General features: G+C 33.7%; 1 protein-coding gene across 2 annotated transcripts; it reads right to left on the bottom strand.

Moving 5' to 3' along the window:
- Nucleotides 1-807: 807 nt before the first annotated feature.
- Nucleotides 808-11023, bottom strand: LOC130802665 (GTPase-activating protein GYP2-like). 2 transcript variants are annotated; one of them, XM_057666674.1, is made up of 18 exons: nucleotides 10788-11023; nucleotides 10462-10543; nucleotides 8805-9416; nucleotides 8558-8722; nucleotides 8363-8476; nucleotides 6062-6120; nucleotides 5875-5941; nucleotides 5729-5780; nucleotides 5554-5646; nucleotides 5302-5385; nucleotides 4716-5104; nucleotides 4283-4344; nucleotides 3878-3947; nucleotides 3471-3551; nucleotides 3267-3368; nucleotides 2697-2821; nucleotides 2402-2519; nucleotides 808-1291 (listed from the first exon to the last, which is right to left on the bottom strand). In XM_057666674.1, exons 1-17 carry the CDS (start codon nucleotides 10835-10837, stop codon nucleotides 2420-2422), a joined length of 2307 nt encoding a protein of 768 aa, XP_057522657.1. In that variant the 5' UTR covers nucleotides 10838-11023; the 3' UTR covers nucleotides 808-1291; nucleotides 2402-2419. The 2 variants fall into 2 exon arrangements, with proteins under 2 accessions (XP_057522657.1, XP_057522658.1); XM_057666675.1 differs by having other exon boundaries at nucleotides 10462-10531.
- Nucleotides 11024-17280: the final 6257 nt, after the last annotated feature.

Here is a 17280-nt window from a genome sequence, read left to right as displayed (position 1 = left end):
AAATAAAAACTAGAAAAATTATATATTTATAAAATAAGTATGCAGAGGGGTTTATCTGCGGGTATCATTTTTGTGTTGCTATCCGTCCATTTAACTTAGCGGGCGGTTAATACCCGCCCAATTATTAAATGTTTGCCAAAATTGTTTTCCAAGCCTGCCCATTTTTCAAGCCAGGTGGGTTGAGTTCGGCGGGTAAGCCGCCCATGAACAACTACAAAATGAAGTACATCATATTCTCTATGTCTCGTAACATTTGCTATAAGGATAAAATTTAAGCAAACTAAAACAAGAGTAAAAATGGGTAATAAAGTGATTCATGGAGAAATATAAGAAATATGCAAACAAGATGAAAAAATAAATTAAATATGTAGATGAGATTAAAGTAAGAGTGTGAATCATGATTAAAAGTGAAAATATAGCAAATCTTGTGAGACATACCATAAGAAAAAATATAACAAAACTCATGAATGATAATATTTAAGTTTTCCCTTACATATTTACGAAAGTAATTAGCTACCTGTTTATCTTTTTAGTCTCTACTATCCTAGCTATTCTAGTGTAATTAGTTGCAACTCATAGGAAATTTGCATTATCACCCATAGTACTATTTCCATTCCCTTCTAAGCATAGAAAGTTTTCCTCGTAATTCTCTCCCCTTCCTTTTATCTTCCCTCCCTTTACCCTTCTTTTCATTTCCTTTCAGCATGGTTATCCAAACAAAGTGTAAAAGATCGTTGCTAATTTTGCTTGTCTAGTAGAAGCAGTCAAATTCTACTGATCATTTATTACATAACATTTACAAGATCATGGACTGGAAAAATCACCAAAGTATTTCACAAAGCTATAGTATTTCACAAAGAATGTTTATACAATATTTGAGCAAGGATGGGGATTGGGGAAGATCCAGGAATTTAATGGTAGTAAATCTATATCTATATATAGTTAAGATTTTATTACTTTGTAATCAACAAATAAAAATTGAATGCTATACACTGGAGATTAAAAAACTCAACAAATGAAAATTGAATACTAAACACTGGAGATAGAAAAACTGAAGTAGCAACAGGACTTGTCTATGCTAATTCAGATTTCACCAATACTATGCTGCCTGAACTGGACTTTGTGTAGCACTAGCACAATGCAGACTGCACACCTTTAACCGTATCCAGTCGCATATCTATGGCTTCTCTGGAATTTAATTGTAAACACTTACTTTCTCCTCAACAATTCGGCTGTGTGCTTCATCATTTGGCTTAGTCTCACTTGGCTCTTCCACGCTTTCTGGTTTTCCCTGTCAAGTCCAGCAGAATAGGCCACAGTTTAACTACCTGAATGCTTGCTTGAGTAGTCTGGAATCTTCTATATGTAAAAGTAGAACTAAACAGATGTATCATTCAATAACAATTTTAAAATGAATCAAAGCCAACTTGATGTAAGGTTACAGTTCAATGTATTATGTATGACAATCATCAACAAATGTGTATAATTAAACCTGTATGAGGTTCATGTAGAAATGGCGGTCAGAAAAATAGATGGTATAAACTGCTTATTACAAATTAGCTAATTGGCCAAAAGTTGACAGCTAGATTGAACCATGCTCAAGGAAGATGAAAGAGAAATGTGTACAAGAAGCAAAAAGGGAACATAATACTCTGATATATTATGTGGTCAGTGTAACATAATTCGCACTAATTCGTTTTATGAATTTGCGATTAGCCCGAAAGGCCCCAAAAATAGCCCAAATTAAATGATGATAATTTGCTTTTTTTTTTTTCCAATTCGTGAACAAGAGGAGATTACGAATCATGTCGCTCCATGTGATTGTGGCAGTGATATGTGTACAAGACAGCAACTCATTATGCTAGTAAATTGCTCGTAAATCAATTTACGTTTCTTATTTGTAATGAAGAAGCTAGGCATTGATTTGAAATGGAAACAGCTCCTCAATAATCAAGGGGATACAAAAGACAATCCACTAAATTATTATAGATATTCATCCAAACGTCAATAACAAAATAAAGTACCCAAGACTTCTCAAAATGTTAGAAGGGTCAACTCAAATTAAGTAATTTGACGAGAAGATACCAAATATCAAGAGTAACATTTAAATGGGGTGTTTGGCAAAATAGCTTGTTGGACAATTTTTGTTTAATTTAGCATATATAGATGATTGAGTGGTCAAATCATCTAATGTTAGTGTTTAGTAAATTAGTTGGGTGAGATAACTTATAGTTATGAATAAGCTATTTTTGAACAAACTACTCGAAATAGCGTGTTCAAAATCAGCTGATCAAACAAGAAATCAGCTGGTCAATTCAGTCAACAGACACTCCAACCAACTTGTAGCTGATAGGCTATGGCCATTTGCCAAACACCCCTAAAGCTTATGCAAATAGACTACCTTGTTCGTTTCACGCAATCAGAGCCCAAAAGGTCTCGTGAGCAGGCTAATTTTTCTAACAGGTAGATCTGTTGAAGGCTCAGTGTTACTTTGTACTGGTGAAGAATTATGTACAGACCTACAAAAGAGAAGTCAAAGCATTGTACATTATAACGTTATCTAGACAGCCATACATTATCCACAATCCATGCTTTAGCTTTAACGAAAGCATCTTTGCAGGGATGCTCATATCTAAAGAAGTATCATACCAAGATATAACAGAAACACTGTACAGTAACTAACTAAACCAGAATACCTTGGAGAAGGTTGAGTTTTCATTTGGCCGGACTGGTATTGTAGTGTAGCTTCCAACATTGATTCTGCCATAACTACCCGCTTCTCCATTTCAGCAAGTGCAAACACAGCCTTGTCATATTTTTCCTACACACAAGAAGTTGCTTGAGTACCTTCGCAATGGAAGCATACATGTGAAAAACAAAGCCATATGGAGGACAAATAGCAGATAATCAATACCTTCAATTTCTTTTTAGATTCAAGCATTGTACTAAATACCAATAACTACATGATAGATAATGCACATTAAAACTAGCAACAATACAAGATAGATTCTCCAAATGATGTGAAAATCCAAATCTTCAATATGATATCCGAGTTCATATAACAAAGATTCATTAATAAAAAAATTGCAGCCAAGTAATTTAAATATGTAATGGGAGTTCATGATCAACAAGTTGGGCATCCTCATTTTAAGTTCAGGCCTTTGGCATGTAATCTGAACCTATCACAGCCTTCCACTCCAAATGGATGGAAGTAGAGGCCGAAAGGTGGCAAAGAAAAGAGAGGACTAAGCCATTATATAAAGAACCTGAAGAGTTTCAGCTGCAACTCTCTGGGACGCCACTTCTTGTTCAGCAAATCTACGTGCATCTTCCGTTAGTTTCTGCTCTTGCTCAACCCGCATTAAGACCTGTAAAGTGCATGAATAATGTTAAAACAATTTTCTTGATCCGTGCTTTGACAATATAAAGTTTCCACTGACAAGCTAAGTAAATCTCTGCTAAAATGAAACCTGAAGCATGGCACCTTCTTGCTCCTGCTTATCAGCGAGGGAACGACGGAGCTCTGAAACCTCTAGTTCCAATTGTTCAACCTGCTTATAAGGGAAGATCAACACAAGAATGCAACATGGTATCGACATAAAGAAGTTGAAATTCTTATATCAAAACTATTGTCTAAATTTCGAATTCCAGTTCCAGGACATGCCAAATCTTAACCAATTAATTTTGAAGTGATCTTTTGATCTAAAAAGAAACTAGTATACAGATCCTGGGCATCATCTATTGACTGACATCAATTTAAAAAGTTTTGACAGATGCTACATGACATAACACAGAAAATAAATCTATGAAGGAAAACTGACAAACATTAACTAATCAAAACAGAACAAGAATTCAATTCACAGCAAGAAACATTTACCCTTGCGCTTAATTGTCGACGGTTGTCTTGCTTCACCATCTCCATTAATGCAGTCTCCAGCTCCTCTGCTCTGGTTCCAAAATCAAAGGGAACAAAAACAATTACTCAAAAATGAGTAAATATGTCTACAAGTTAAAAATCTTCATAGGAAAAGATTAGTTTCAGCATGTATATAGGAGCGCAAGTATGAATTATGAGGGGTCCTTATTAAGAAGCATCCTAGTCAAGCCCTTTGTTACCGCTTCAACAGAAAAGGAATCAAATTCGGTGCTCTAAAAGTTGATCACATGAAAAGACTGTTGAACGATAGATCAGAGTATCAGACTGATAAACAAAGCTATGCTAGTATATTAGACTTGGGCAGATTCTTTGTTATAGATAGGAGAAAAGAGACCCAGATTTCACCTGAGCTCTGCGGATCTTTTCTCTTCCAATAATTTGCATAATTCAACCTTCAACCATCTTACCTGCAAAAATGCATTTAATAACTTGAGCAGGAAAAACCATCATATAAATGTGTTGGTCAAATTAGGTTTAAAAATAATTATGAAACAGCGCACACACACACACACACACCCCTCCCCACTCTCACATGTCAATGTGGATCACTGCTAGCCATTTAGGTTTAGCAACTTTTCTTTGTGTCTGTAGCATGTTCTGGCATTTTTTTCTCCAACATTCATATCAAGCAATGGGCAACATATTTGTCCATGTGATTAGCTGTTTGTAGATTAAAAAGATATTGACCGCCAGTTGCTTCTTGTGGGATGGCTCAAATAGTTGACTCATGCGAAAGAGATGATTCTATAACTGAAAAGTCGAAACAATCAAGCATTACCTGCTCTTGAATATCCAAACTAGGATCAATATCCACAGCTCCAGTCATGCCAATAAAGTAATCGCCGGGGACAGTAAAACCAGATTCTATGTGTGCTGTATCACCATTCATTTGCTCATCAGATCCAGGATCATGCTTGAAACTGTATAGCTTACAAGTTAGACCCTGAGAATTTTTCAGAGCTTGATGGCCTTTGGATCTTTGTTCAATAGCAGCAAGTAGTACAGGACGATGTTTATCTCTTAATTCCTGCAATCTAGCTTCATGTACATTTTGGTATCCCATGCAAGCAGTCAGGACTAGTTGACTACTGTCAAACGTTGATCCGGCAAGAGATTGTAGCAAAGAAACTGCATCTCCTGCATCTTTTGTTGTTAACAAGGCAGGGCCTGCACGAATTGAGAAAGGAAAGCATCATTAAAAATAGTTTTATTAGTTAAAAGATAGACCCAGAAATATTCTACAGTTCTTCATAAACATAGGTTCGACAAATAACCTCTCACTCAAGAAACTACATCCAGAAATTTTTTTTTTGTTTGTTTATATTACACCGAAAATTCTTAAATCACTATACTTTGCAAAGTACCATATAACTCTAAAAGCGCAAGTGCAGTGCGAAACAGCATAACACGATTCCCCTCGAACAGAAGCACATCCCAAACTCGAAGAACTGATGACAGAAAAGAAAGCCCATTAACAATAGCTGATCGCTCAAATGCTAAATAGTCAAAAGCTATCAACCAAAAATGGTAAATAAAATAATACTGTGCCATGTCTAAAAAAAGCCATGCACCACAAATATCCTGAACTTTAATTATAGTCAGATATAGAACCAGACCACTTTCCCACGGAAGCATATTTATGAATATTGAGAGGAACCAAGGACCAGTAACACATCCCACTTGCACGCCCAAATAGTCAAGATGATTTACTGCGAGAGAAGGGTTCAGAAACTTAGATGTCTTAAGTGACCAGAAATAATTATTACATACTAGTATAAAGGGAACACAAACCCAATTTTGGGAACCGTTCGCGCATCAAGTCCTCAAAAACATGCTGGTCCACCTGAACACAAGATCGATATTGAAATTGTGCACCAAAATCCGGGAAAGAATTGTTGATCACTAATGCATCCTTAAATAAATTAAAGAGCCACTACCTGACACTCGATCATCTCTTCTGAATAATAACCATCAAAATAGTCATCCAATATACCCATAAGGGTCCTGTAAATATAGCATTTGAGAAGTCACATAAAAACCACATAATACAAAGATAAAATGTACAAGTATCAAAACATATAGAAAAAGAGAAAATTATAGGATAAAAAAGGTTTTCCGACCTACCAAAATGCATTCTCCTCAGGCATTAAAAGCAACAGTAAGCCAGCAAAAAAATTCATAGCCTGTCAATAAACAAAATTAAGAAACAGAACACAGAGTAAGTTTTCTATTTCATTTTTACACTTAATACATAAAACTCTTCCACAATCCATAGGAGAAAGCCTTAAATCACTAGTTAGTAGTATGCTAGGATGCTCCTCAAAAGTAAACTTTCAAACTCTTGACTACTAAGCAGTACCCAAGCAGTAACATGTTTACTTCCCAATAGTTGCTTCAAGTCATTCCTATTCCACTCCCTCGCCTTAAAAAATAAAAATAAATAAGTCAACCATATATATTTACTTCTACTAAGCAGATATCCCCAAAACACAATGAGGTGCTACAACAGAAATGGAAGCACAAATACACCAATGTCCAAAAGTTGAGGAAAGCAATTAGTATTCCAAGTTTATTTTAATAGCTCGCAATGAGGCTTTTCGTCAATTACACAATTTTGATGCTTATAAAACATGGAAATTTCTGGGCTGCTGGTTGAACATGTCGGGTACTTAACCTTGTACATTTCAAAGAGTCACATGTTTCTTGTGTAGTATGGTGAAATGCCAGAGTTAGAACACATACATGCTTGAATGTTTTTCCATCCTAATTCCTAAAGAAACTGAGCATCATTTATGACAAACTACCCCTACTATATCCTTTGTGGAATCTTCTTTTAGACAAAATGTAAGGGGCATCAAAAACAGAACAAAAAACAAGTTTAATTCAATGGTGGGTTAATATGAACCACTTTCAGGGTTTATCTTAAGAGTTACTTCAATATCAAACCAAACTTTCTCTTTACCTTAAGCATATAAATTGCATATCACATCTTATTAATTATTGGGCAGGAGTATCATTTGGTTTTGAATAAAAGTGTTCATATACAAATGGTTGACTGGACTCATATCACGAATGACACATTTTATTTATGTGCTCCTCTCTTCTTAACAATGGGGAAGAATGTCATGGTTCCAATATAGACCAAAAATACAATGGTTTACAATCACTTCTCGAACATACAAAAAAAAATCCCAAAGTCTGTTCCTACATTAGTTAAGAGCTATATGTCATCCACTGAGTGAGTGTGGAACCACGTAGAACTCCACTATAATACACATGCTTGAAACCAATTTAACTTGGATTGAAGCCACTGCAAGAAAAATTTTTTGCACACATACATTAAAAGCTAATCAAGAAAGATCTCCAAGTGATCCACAAGAGCAAAATGGAGAGGAAACTACACCAAAAATCCTCAAAGGAGATTTTACTAAGCTTAACTGAAAGGCTACGGCTAATTGACCATCAAACAAATATACACATAAATATGCTACATCAAACTTAAGTAGGGCAATTAGCTTTTATAATTCAAGTAGCTGAAGTACAGAAGAATTATCTTAAATTTCACATTTTGCTCACCGGCTTTTTATGGTGCATTTGTATCCATAGTTATTAGAATCTCGATTCTGACATACAATTCTACGATCCTATGATCCAAAAATAGGCGACCAAGCTAGATCGAACGTAGGATCTTAATGTGATAGAATCGTGCGATCCTACTTAGCTCAAGAATTTATTTGATAGGATCATAATACAATTTTACGATTCTACTATCCGATCTTACAAGAGTAGTTTCAATCATAAAATATTTTCATATAATCCAAATTTCACTTTTGTATAAATATATATTTAAAATAATCATATCAACATCTTTATAAAATTCATGTTTTTCTTGATTTGCAATTTGAAAATGATTATTAAAAGTATTTTTTTTCAAAACTTAATAGATAAAGTGTAATAAGTTCTTACTTTCACCTTAAAACTTAAAAAATGGACAAATATAATTGATAATCATTAATCCAAAGCACATTAATGCATATTTGTAGGGTTACACGATCCTACAATCCGATTCTACAGATTTTGATCCTACCCCGTCAACGATTCTCAGTGGAATCTCGATCTTAATAACGTTTTTGGTATCTGTCCATGAATATTATTGCTTGTTTGATATCAAAACATTGCAAGCAGATTCTCTCGGTAACAGAATGATATCAACTTATCAATTTGTTATCTTAAGATAAACATCAAAGAGCTCCCCAATCACAGGACATGTCATTCTATTTATGCTTCTAAAGGATTTCATCTCAACATAGCTCGAAATTTTAACATATGCACCGTAAAATATTAGACACTAAATTAGACTTGATCTGCTCTAAACTTTTTAAGTGGTGAAGTGTTTCATACATAAGAACAACCAAAGTTCGTTACCTGGCAATAGCCAACTGATGGGTTATGCCGAGCATAAGCAATAAGTAAACGCCTTAAAGCATTTCTGCCGTTTTCATCCAATGCAGGGTGGCCAGGAAAAGTACGAGGTAAATCCTGTGTGCATACAGTTATGAAGTTTTTATAATGAAGATCACAGCCTAGACCATAGTCAAAAACAAGAAATCACCAATCCACCTTTTCAATCTGGCCCTTCCATTTCTCACAAAGTCCTGCACCAGAATCATTATCATTTGTTTCTTCCTGATTTACTTTATTAACATGATTACTTTCTGAGTGCAACAACTTTTCATAGTACTTCTCTACTCTTCGTGCCTTCACACCAACAAAGGCTTGCCAAAGCTGCAATCTTAATATTACATGAACTACCAAGTATGTATGCCAAGTTTGCAACAAATAATATAGTATAATTAAAATATAGTACCTCTCCTCTAAGGGCCATCGGAAGACCCCCTCGAACAAAAAAATCCAATTCTGTTTTCCAAGGAGAGCTGGAGTCTAGGTTGGTTCCCTCAACAATGCCAACAGTTGCAGGTATAGAAGCAGTATCAATAGAAGGGACATCTTGAACAGGATCTGATTTCTCCACGTCATAGAATTCTTCTTCGGAATCATCTTCTGCTGCTCCTTTGAAAGACTTAGCTTCTTCATAAGATTTGAGGATTTTGTGAGAATCAGTATCCGGTTCTTTCCGATAGGAACAGCTCCTCTTGTTCACTCGTACACTCATTATATCCTCTATTGCGCGTAATAATGGTCTTATCTCAGACCATATTTGAACTTTATGAATTTTCTTTGCCTTCACTACTAGGACTTCAGGCTTCTGAATTTTATCATCAATAGAACCTTCAGAACTAGATGTATCAGTTCCAACAACAGACTCATCTGGTGCTTGCAGGTTAGTATCAGCTACAGGCATCAGGTGACCTTTGTTGTCATAAGTATCTACTATTTCTCCATTAACAGACAACTGAATAGACTCAGATAACATCTCAAGGAAAATGTTCCAACGATCAGATCTTTCCTCCTCTTCCTCCTGAAAAACAAAATGAAACCAATGAAGACAAAAAAATTCCTGAATATGTTCATCTGTCACTGCAGTGAATGTCATATACTAATATGCAGTAAACCTTTAACCAGAAAGCTGATACTATGCATTAGTTATAAAACTAATACATGAATTCTAGATCCAAGACCCTAGACCAATATCCATTTCAAATGTCTTAAAAGCTGAATTCTCATAAGCCAAGGTATGTTACAAGAGCACCTCACTGCATCTCACTTGTGATAGCTGACTGAATTTTCTCCTTTTCTAACGTTAACTTTGAACATATGACAGAATAACAGTTTCTGTTCACATCAAATTAAAAATATTGGTTTTAACAAAACTAAGTTCACTTTGAGAATATGGGTTGGCACCTGGCCTATTGGTCAAAGATTTCTCTTTCACTCTTGAGGCAAAGGTTTGATTTTCACCCACCTATATGAAGGAGCGATTTCCGTAAATGTGAATGTGTGAACTTAGCCCACACTAAGATAGTGTGCACATTTCCATTTAAAGAGTTGAGCCAATTGATATAAGTAGAAAACGAGCGAATAGTAAATATGGTACACATTATTTTGGTGTAGACTAAGTATATACAAAGACTTAATTTTAACTCCAACCTGTCTCTAGGGATTGTCCGGCCTTACCCTAAATCCTAATCAAAAGACATAATAAAAATTCACTTTAATAAAAGAAAAATAAGGTTCATAGCTGGCACAAAATATGCCCTTTAGCCATGGCTTTCTCAGTTATGTTAGCCATGTAACAAAATGTAATCAGAATAAAAGAGACCAAGATACCATAATCAATTATTGACCATAGAAAATTAGTTCATAATACTTGCATTACAGAGCAGACTAAAATTAAATAAGTTAGGAGTAATATTCTTGAAGCAGAAAATGCCTTACTAGTCAGTGATCATTGATCAGTAGTACGTAGACACTAGTCACCACTCACCAACCAATAGCACTAAGCAAATGGCAATAATAACCCAAAATAGGTAAATACAGCATTACAGTGTGGTGTAATAATGTACCTGATAGATGTTGGCATACTCTTTATATCTTTGCACATGCTGAGGTCTAATTGCGAAACCATAAGCATCTCTGAATCCAACACTACAATGGCGTAAACATGACATGTAATCCAACATAGCTTACCAAAACAAAATGCAAAAAATGAATCAAATTAGGATTGCAGTCTACAATTATGCAAAAAAAAACAAAGTAGAAAATAGAATTACGAGATTGAGGAAGATAAACGACGATAAAACCCAAACCAATTAGGATAACAACAAAAATAAGACCTAGAAAAGTGAAAATGCAGAGATGAAAATGAAAGCATGAATGAAATTCGTGAGACCTCTTGTTTTGGAGAGAATTGAGAGGATTGGTGATAGACTTTAGTCTCATCTTGATGATCAGAAAAGAGAGAAAGAATGAGGAATTCTAGAAAGAGAAAAATTGTGATTAAGAGTAACGGAAAGTGTGGGAATTGTTGATGTGGTACACCCAGAGTAGTCCCCAGTGTAGTGATAGTGCATACTGGAGTAATACTCCAATATTCGACTCCAGCGAGTGCGGAGCAGCCGAGCAGCAGCTATCAAATGATATATATGCCATAAACCTGGCACCGACAGGTCTCAACTTCATAACACCTACCCTGAGACGGTCATGTTAAATAACGATTATTTATAAAGTTAATAAATCACGTGGTAAGATGTGATAGAGAGTTTTGTATTTTAATTTATCTTTTTTGATTTTTTTTATTTTAATATTATTTTTTTATCTTTTTATGATGATTTACAAATTACGGTTATTGATTAGGAATTTTTGCACCCACCTTAGTTTGGACATTATTAAAGTGTATTATTACACCAAGTCTTTAATATGATCGTCCTAAAATCAAGACCTGTTTCTGATAACTCACTCAATTCTCTATTTTATATGTGATCACATTTAAAACTTAGGTAATCATTTTTTTATAAGGCTTATGTGATTACTTTGAAATGCTTATGTGATCATTTTTTATTTTTTATGTGATCACTTTTAAAGCTTATATGATTAATTTTAATGCATATGTGATCACTTTTAAGACTTATATAATCACTTTTAAAGCTTATGGAAATTGTGTTTTGTGGTGGTGGTGGTTGTGGTGGTGGACTTGAAAATTAAAAATTATCACATAGGCTTTAAAAGTGATCACATAGGTCTTAAAAATAATCACAATGGTTTTAAAAATGATCACATAAGCTTTAAATGTAATCACTTATAAAAGTCAAAGTGATCACACATGCTTTAAAAGTGATCACGTAAGCCTTAAAATTGATCACATATGCTTTGAAAGTAACACAGTAAATTCACAATGATCACATAGGCTTTAAAAATAATCACTTATAATAATCACAATGATCACACATGCTTTAAAAGTGATCCCATAAGCCTTAAATGTGCTCACATATGCTTTAAAAGTAACATAGTAAATTCAAAATGATCGCATAGGCTTTACAAGTAATCACTTATAATAGTCAAAGTGATCGCACATATTTTAAAAGCGATCGCATAAGCCTTAATAGTGATCACATATGCTTTAAAAGTAACATAGTAAATTAAAAATGATCACATTGGCTCTAAAAGTGATCATATAGGTCTTAAAAGTAATCATACATGCCTTAAAAACGATTGCTTAATCTTTAAAAGTAATCACTTACAATAGTAAAAAGTGATCACATATGTTTTAAAAGTGATCACATAAGTCTTAGAAGTGATCATAGATTTGTGATCACATAAGCCTTAAAACTGATCATATGTATGTGTCGGTTGGTCCTAATTTAAGGACCGTCGCATACAAGAATTCCTCCCTTTATTATTATCACACATTGGAAAGAAAGAGGAGAATATATCACTTTATAAACTTGAGGAATAACTCCTACTACTAACAACTTATTTTAGTAGTAAACCTCCCTTGGGTTTGTATGTGATTTTCCTTTTCTCCTCCGATACCTTGTTGACAATTATGAATAGGATAACTAAAAGTGTACTATTGTCATTATCATCAATTGTATAAAAATTTACCAAAGGAAAACAAATTTATTCTCAAACTGACTCTTTTAGTCCCGATTACTTGTATTTGATTGGTCCAGTCTTTGGCATAAACAATTTAACGCTAGAAGGAGTGCATAGAGCTCTTTTTAGTTGTGTTTTAATTTTTCCTAAGCTTTGTTCACTTTCTAAACACATAGCCTTTTTTTCTCGACAATTGTTATCTGGATTTGTCTAGATGACAAATTCCAACCAACAAAACCAACAAACACATCGTACTCGGTGACAAGAGGAAAACAATTTAGAGCTTACGAGACAATCACAACCAAAACAAGTAAATGGTCCACCATCTTTTGTGCGTGAGTCAGAAAGTCATTTCCAAATATATGACAATTACTAGAAACCTATTCCTGGCCATAATTTTGTGAGAATGACACCAAGAAGAACCTACAACGAGTATGATACCCTCACGGCCTCACCACATGGCAAATTAACTCCTGATGATATGGCAACTTTGGCACACAACTTGACTTAAGCCATAATACTCGCCAGGGGAAATACTGTACCTACTGTGAGCAGGAGAATGGTACCAGAACAACATATACCTTATTTACAATACGATGAGGATGGGATAGAGGATACCAATCAACATGAAGCTATGTAACATATGGGAAAGGCACCAACTACGTCTAAATTTGTTTTAGGGAGGAATCCACCTCCCAGAGAGACGCTTATCAAGGATATCCAGGAAAGATCTATTTTAAAAGCATCTAGTGTCAAAGACGGATTAGTAAACAAAGTCACCAGCAAGGCAAAGGTTGGGGTACATAATATAAATGTCGGAGTTAAGCCTCCTTATGAAGGGACATTAGCCTTGGTAGAAAGATCTAGATCACAAACACATAGAGATTAGGAAGCTCAAAGTGCTCTAAGCAAAAAATGCAATTTGCCACATCATTTGGGAAAGGTACAAGAAAAGGAGTCCATGGAAGTTCAGGACCAAATAAGCTAGGAGTCAAAGAAAGATTGGGTCCGATGAAACACGACGAATAAGATGAGAGGTTGTGTCCTGCACATCCCATCAGGATGCCACGCCTCGTTGGAATGCCCAGATATGAAGAAAAGTTTTACGAAACAGAGCATCTCACCTCTTATATGTATAGAACTACTGAGAAGCCATGAAGGCCAGTTATGAAAGTCTAATCCCTTGCTAAGAAAATTAAATTTTCTTCTAGTAACCTTTTATCCCTGAACTTTTGAATGGGTTGGTACAAGATATACCTTTAGCATGGGACATAGATGTCATGCAACACCGTTGCACCAAAAAGCGCAACATCCTAAGAACTGGAGTGAGAGTTCAACAAATGTCATATAATGTGTGGGACCATAGGTGGGAGTTTATAACACATAGTGCATCTATCGATGAGGCAGACACACCTAAAATTGTAGTTCATAACCAATACGCTCTTATCGCACCCATGATGATACGACTTGTAAGTATTGCTTAATATTCCAAAGTTTGTTCAAATATTTTGTTAATAACTTTTCACTAACTTCAATCATGTATTTTTGTCTCGGGCATAAGGATTGGCATTCGTTATTCACTCTATTTAATAGTATCCAGTCAAGGAGAATACACAGGTCAGGGCATCCTTTTGGGTTCATAGTTCCAACACTTCAATCCTAACATTGAGAAGTCAGTCCAACCTCTTGCTGACCCTACTTGGAAGGGGCAGAATTCGTCTCTACCATAGGACGTTCATTTGAGTGAGATTGACTTGTAATAGCAACATGATGGTGTATGGTTCTCACAAGCTGTGGGTGTCTTGTAACAGGAGCGGCAATCTCGATACATAATTAACATTTAATAATAATGTTTAATACAAGAATATTGCGAAAGTCTCAAAATGCCAAACTGTTAAAAACTTTAAATCATAAAAACTGAAACTGTTAAAAACAAAAGTAAATATTACATCTGATAAGAAATATTGTTTGCTAAAAGTGAAAAAAAATACATCATCATCAAGTCATCAATAAAGATAGAAAAAGCAGTTAAGTTCTCGATAAATAGTAATTGCTGCGGCCTGGGTCGGAACCTGAACTAAATCCTGCAAAATGCTGTCATCCATGATACGGATGACAGCCGATTGAATCGGTCAGCACTTAACGCCGAACATAACTTCCTATCCAGCTCAAAATACGAAAATTATACGCTACATTTACAAAATAATAATTTAAGTACGAAATTATAATTAATTAACATCACCGTATACTTTTACCGTATTCTTTTTCTGTTCCATACTTTTAAGTCATTAAGATACCATTCTCAATCCTGACAGAAGTACGTTACTGCCACTTATACAATTCAATAATCTTAACACTTAAGTAAGTTCATTTAGTTAATACTCATAATCGTACCATGCATCATAGCATCAACACTAATCAAGTTTATCACTGATCAACAAGCACATCAATATGACACTTGTTATATGTAAGGGTCTGGTTAGGTGAGAACCATAGTCCTAAACCCTAACTGTGGTGGGAGTCATCAACCCTCCAATACAATTTATGCTCGAGCTCTACAGGATACGTAGCTAACCCCTTGTCTTACACTGCATTTTACGTGCCGGCCAACACGGGCGCCGGGATTTTACATGCCGGTCCATGGTTCGACATTACCTTACTATCAGGGTCATTCAATCAATATTCATTCACACAAGTACATCACATTTTTATTACTACAATTTGACATTGACTTTTACTTTGATCAACTTAGGTGATAACCTCTTTTATTTAATAAAATTCCAAATCATAACGTAAAATTAACCTTTATGTCTTTATATATTCATTATTAAATTTTCACACATTAAATTTTATTTATAACTTTATTTTTAATAGCTCGCTAAATTCACACTAATAACTTACTCCCTCCTATTCATCTAATGAGTCCTATTTGACTTTTCACCATTTTTTAGGTGGTCAAATGAGACCACATGTGAAAGAAAAAAGTATAGTATTTTTAAATTTTTAAAGGGGTAAAGTGGGGTTAGTAGGTGTAAAGATATAAAAAAGTTAAGTTTAGTAGGGGTAAATTAGTAAAGGTAACATACCCAAAATAGGAATGAGACATTTAAGGTGACAAATAAGGAAATGAGACATTTAGGGTGACTTGACCAAATAAGGAAATGAGACATTTAAGTTGACTTGACCAAATAAGGAAATGAGACACTTTAGGTGAATAGGAGAAAGTAATATTCTATCAATAATCTCTAAATTAATATTTTCCACAACTAGCTATTAAAATCTATCTCTCTTTAAATAAGTTCCCAAAATCAATATTTTCAACTTTACAATAGATAAAACTTTATTCTCTTCAAAAAAAATCAAATATTCTAATTAAAATTCAAGTTAAAATTGCATCATTTGGATAAGTTTCCAAAATTTAACAAGTTCACCAAAAATCAATATTTCAAGTTTAGAAAAATAAGTAAACTTATTAGGTTTGCAAAAATCAATATTATAGTTGTAACACAAATAAAACTTATAATTTCACAAAAATCAATATTTCTAGTTTAAAAAACAAGTCAAACTAATAATTTTCACAAAAGTCAATATCTCTAATTATAAAACAAGTAAAACTTGTAATTTCATAAAATCAATATGTCACACATAGTTTGAGCAGCAAGTTTACTTAAAAATACTTTTACATTATTTTACATAAATTTTGGTCAAATAGTTAGCAAATAAAATATTTTGTACTAAATAGTGATTAAAAGTTACTTTTATTATGAAATCTCATGTATTCAAGAAAAACACTTCAATATTTAATAACTTATAAAAATTTCTCAAAAATATCTTTTTAAATTATTATCTTATTATTATCACAAAAATAGTTGTAATAATTTAAAATAGTAAATCAAACTCTTTTTTTTGTTATATGATAGTGGTCGAATGGCCTATGAGTGTTTTGGGCCCTTTTTACATAAAAAAACGACTTAATTTAATTTATCATACTAAATCCTAGATTTAAGTAATTAACATAACCACTTAGAAAAATAAAAATTTTACGCAATAACATAGAAATTTACTATAACTTTAAGGATAAACTTAAATTTCAAAATAAAGTATAATAACAATATTCTTAATATAATCATAGTTAGTAAAATACGTTCATAAAATAACTTACTACCTTATGAACTAGTTTGAAGGCTAACATAAACATATTAATAAAAATTCTAACATAAAAAAAATATAACATTCTTAATGTATTAACACTTAACTCATAAACATACTAGCACTAGTTTATAACATAAATCATACATAATATCACTAGAATATAATTTTGCACCCAACTTTCTAAACTTGTTCAAAGATTATTAAATTAACATACTAAAAATACTTTTAGCATACACATACTTTATATAATCTTGATCATAATTTCATTAAACTAACTTCCTACTAAAACATATTAACATATTTCATACTTTGCATATTACAAAGTAAATATAATGTAAAATTTCACAAAAAGGGTAGGGTAAGAAGTTATACCATACTAACACCAAGAATTAGTACCAAGTACTAATTAGGAAAATAATAAGAAATAAGACCCTCCAAGATAGATGATAACGCTTCAAAGATAATTAATCCAAACTCCCAAAATAATGATGATCTTTTAAGCTCCCAAAATAATTAAATTCAAACTTTAAAAATAATAATACATTAAGTACCCAAAGTAATAACCCAATAATGCTCCATAATGATGATGATTTAGCTAAATAAAGAGTGTTCTAAGCTCCATCTTCTTGCATTTCTTC

The sequence above is a fragment of the Amaranthus tricolor genome, chromosome 16 (genome assembly GCF_026212465.1).
Source record: "Amaranthus tricolor cultivar Red isolate AtriRed21 chromosome 16, ASM2621246v1, whole genome shotgun sequence".
Classification (NCBI taxonomy): Eukaryota; Viridiplantae; Streptophyta; class Magnoliopsida; order Caryophyllales; family Amaranthaceae; genus Amaranthus; species Amaranthus tricolor.
The sequence above is the reverse complement of the archived record's forward strand: the minus strand, read 5'-3'. Positions and strand labels throughout refer to the sequence as shown.

Coding starts and splice junctions, on each gene's coding strand:
- LOC130802665 (XM_057666674.1), bottom strand. CDS start 10,837: ATGAGACTAAAGTCTATCACCAATCCTCTCAATTCTCTCCAAAACAAG. Junction 5,386..5,553: donor TATGCTTCCGTGGGAAAGTG/GTCTGGTTCTAT, acceptor TTCTGTCATCAG/TTCTTCGAGTTTGGGATGTG. Junction 3,552..3,877: donor GTCGACAATTAAGCGCAAGG/GTAAATGTTTCT, acceptor CCTTATAAGCAG/GTTGAACAATTGGAACTAGA.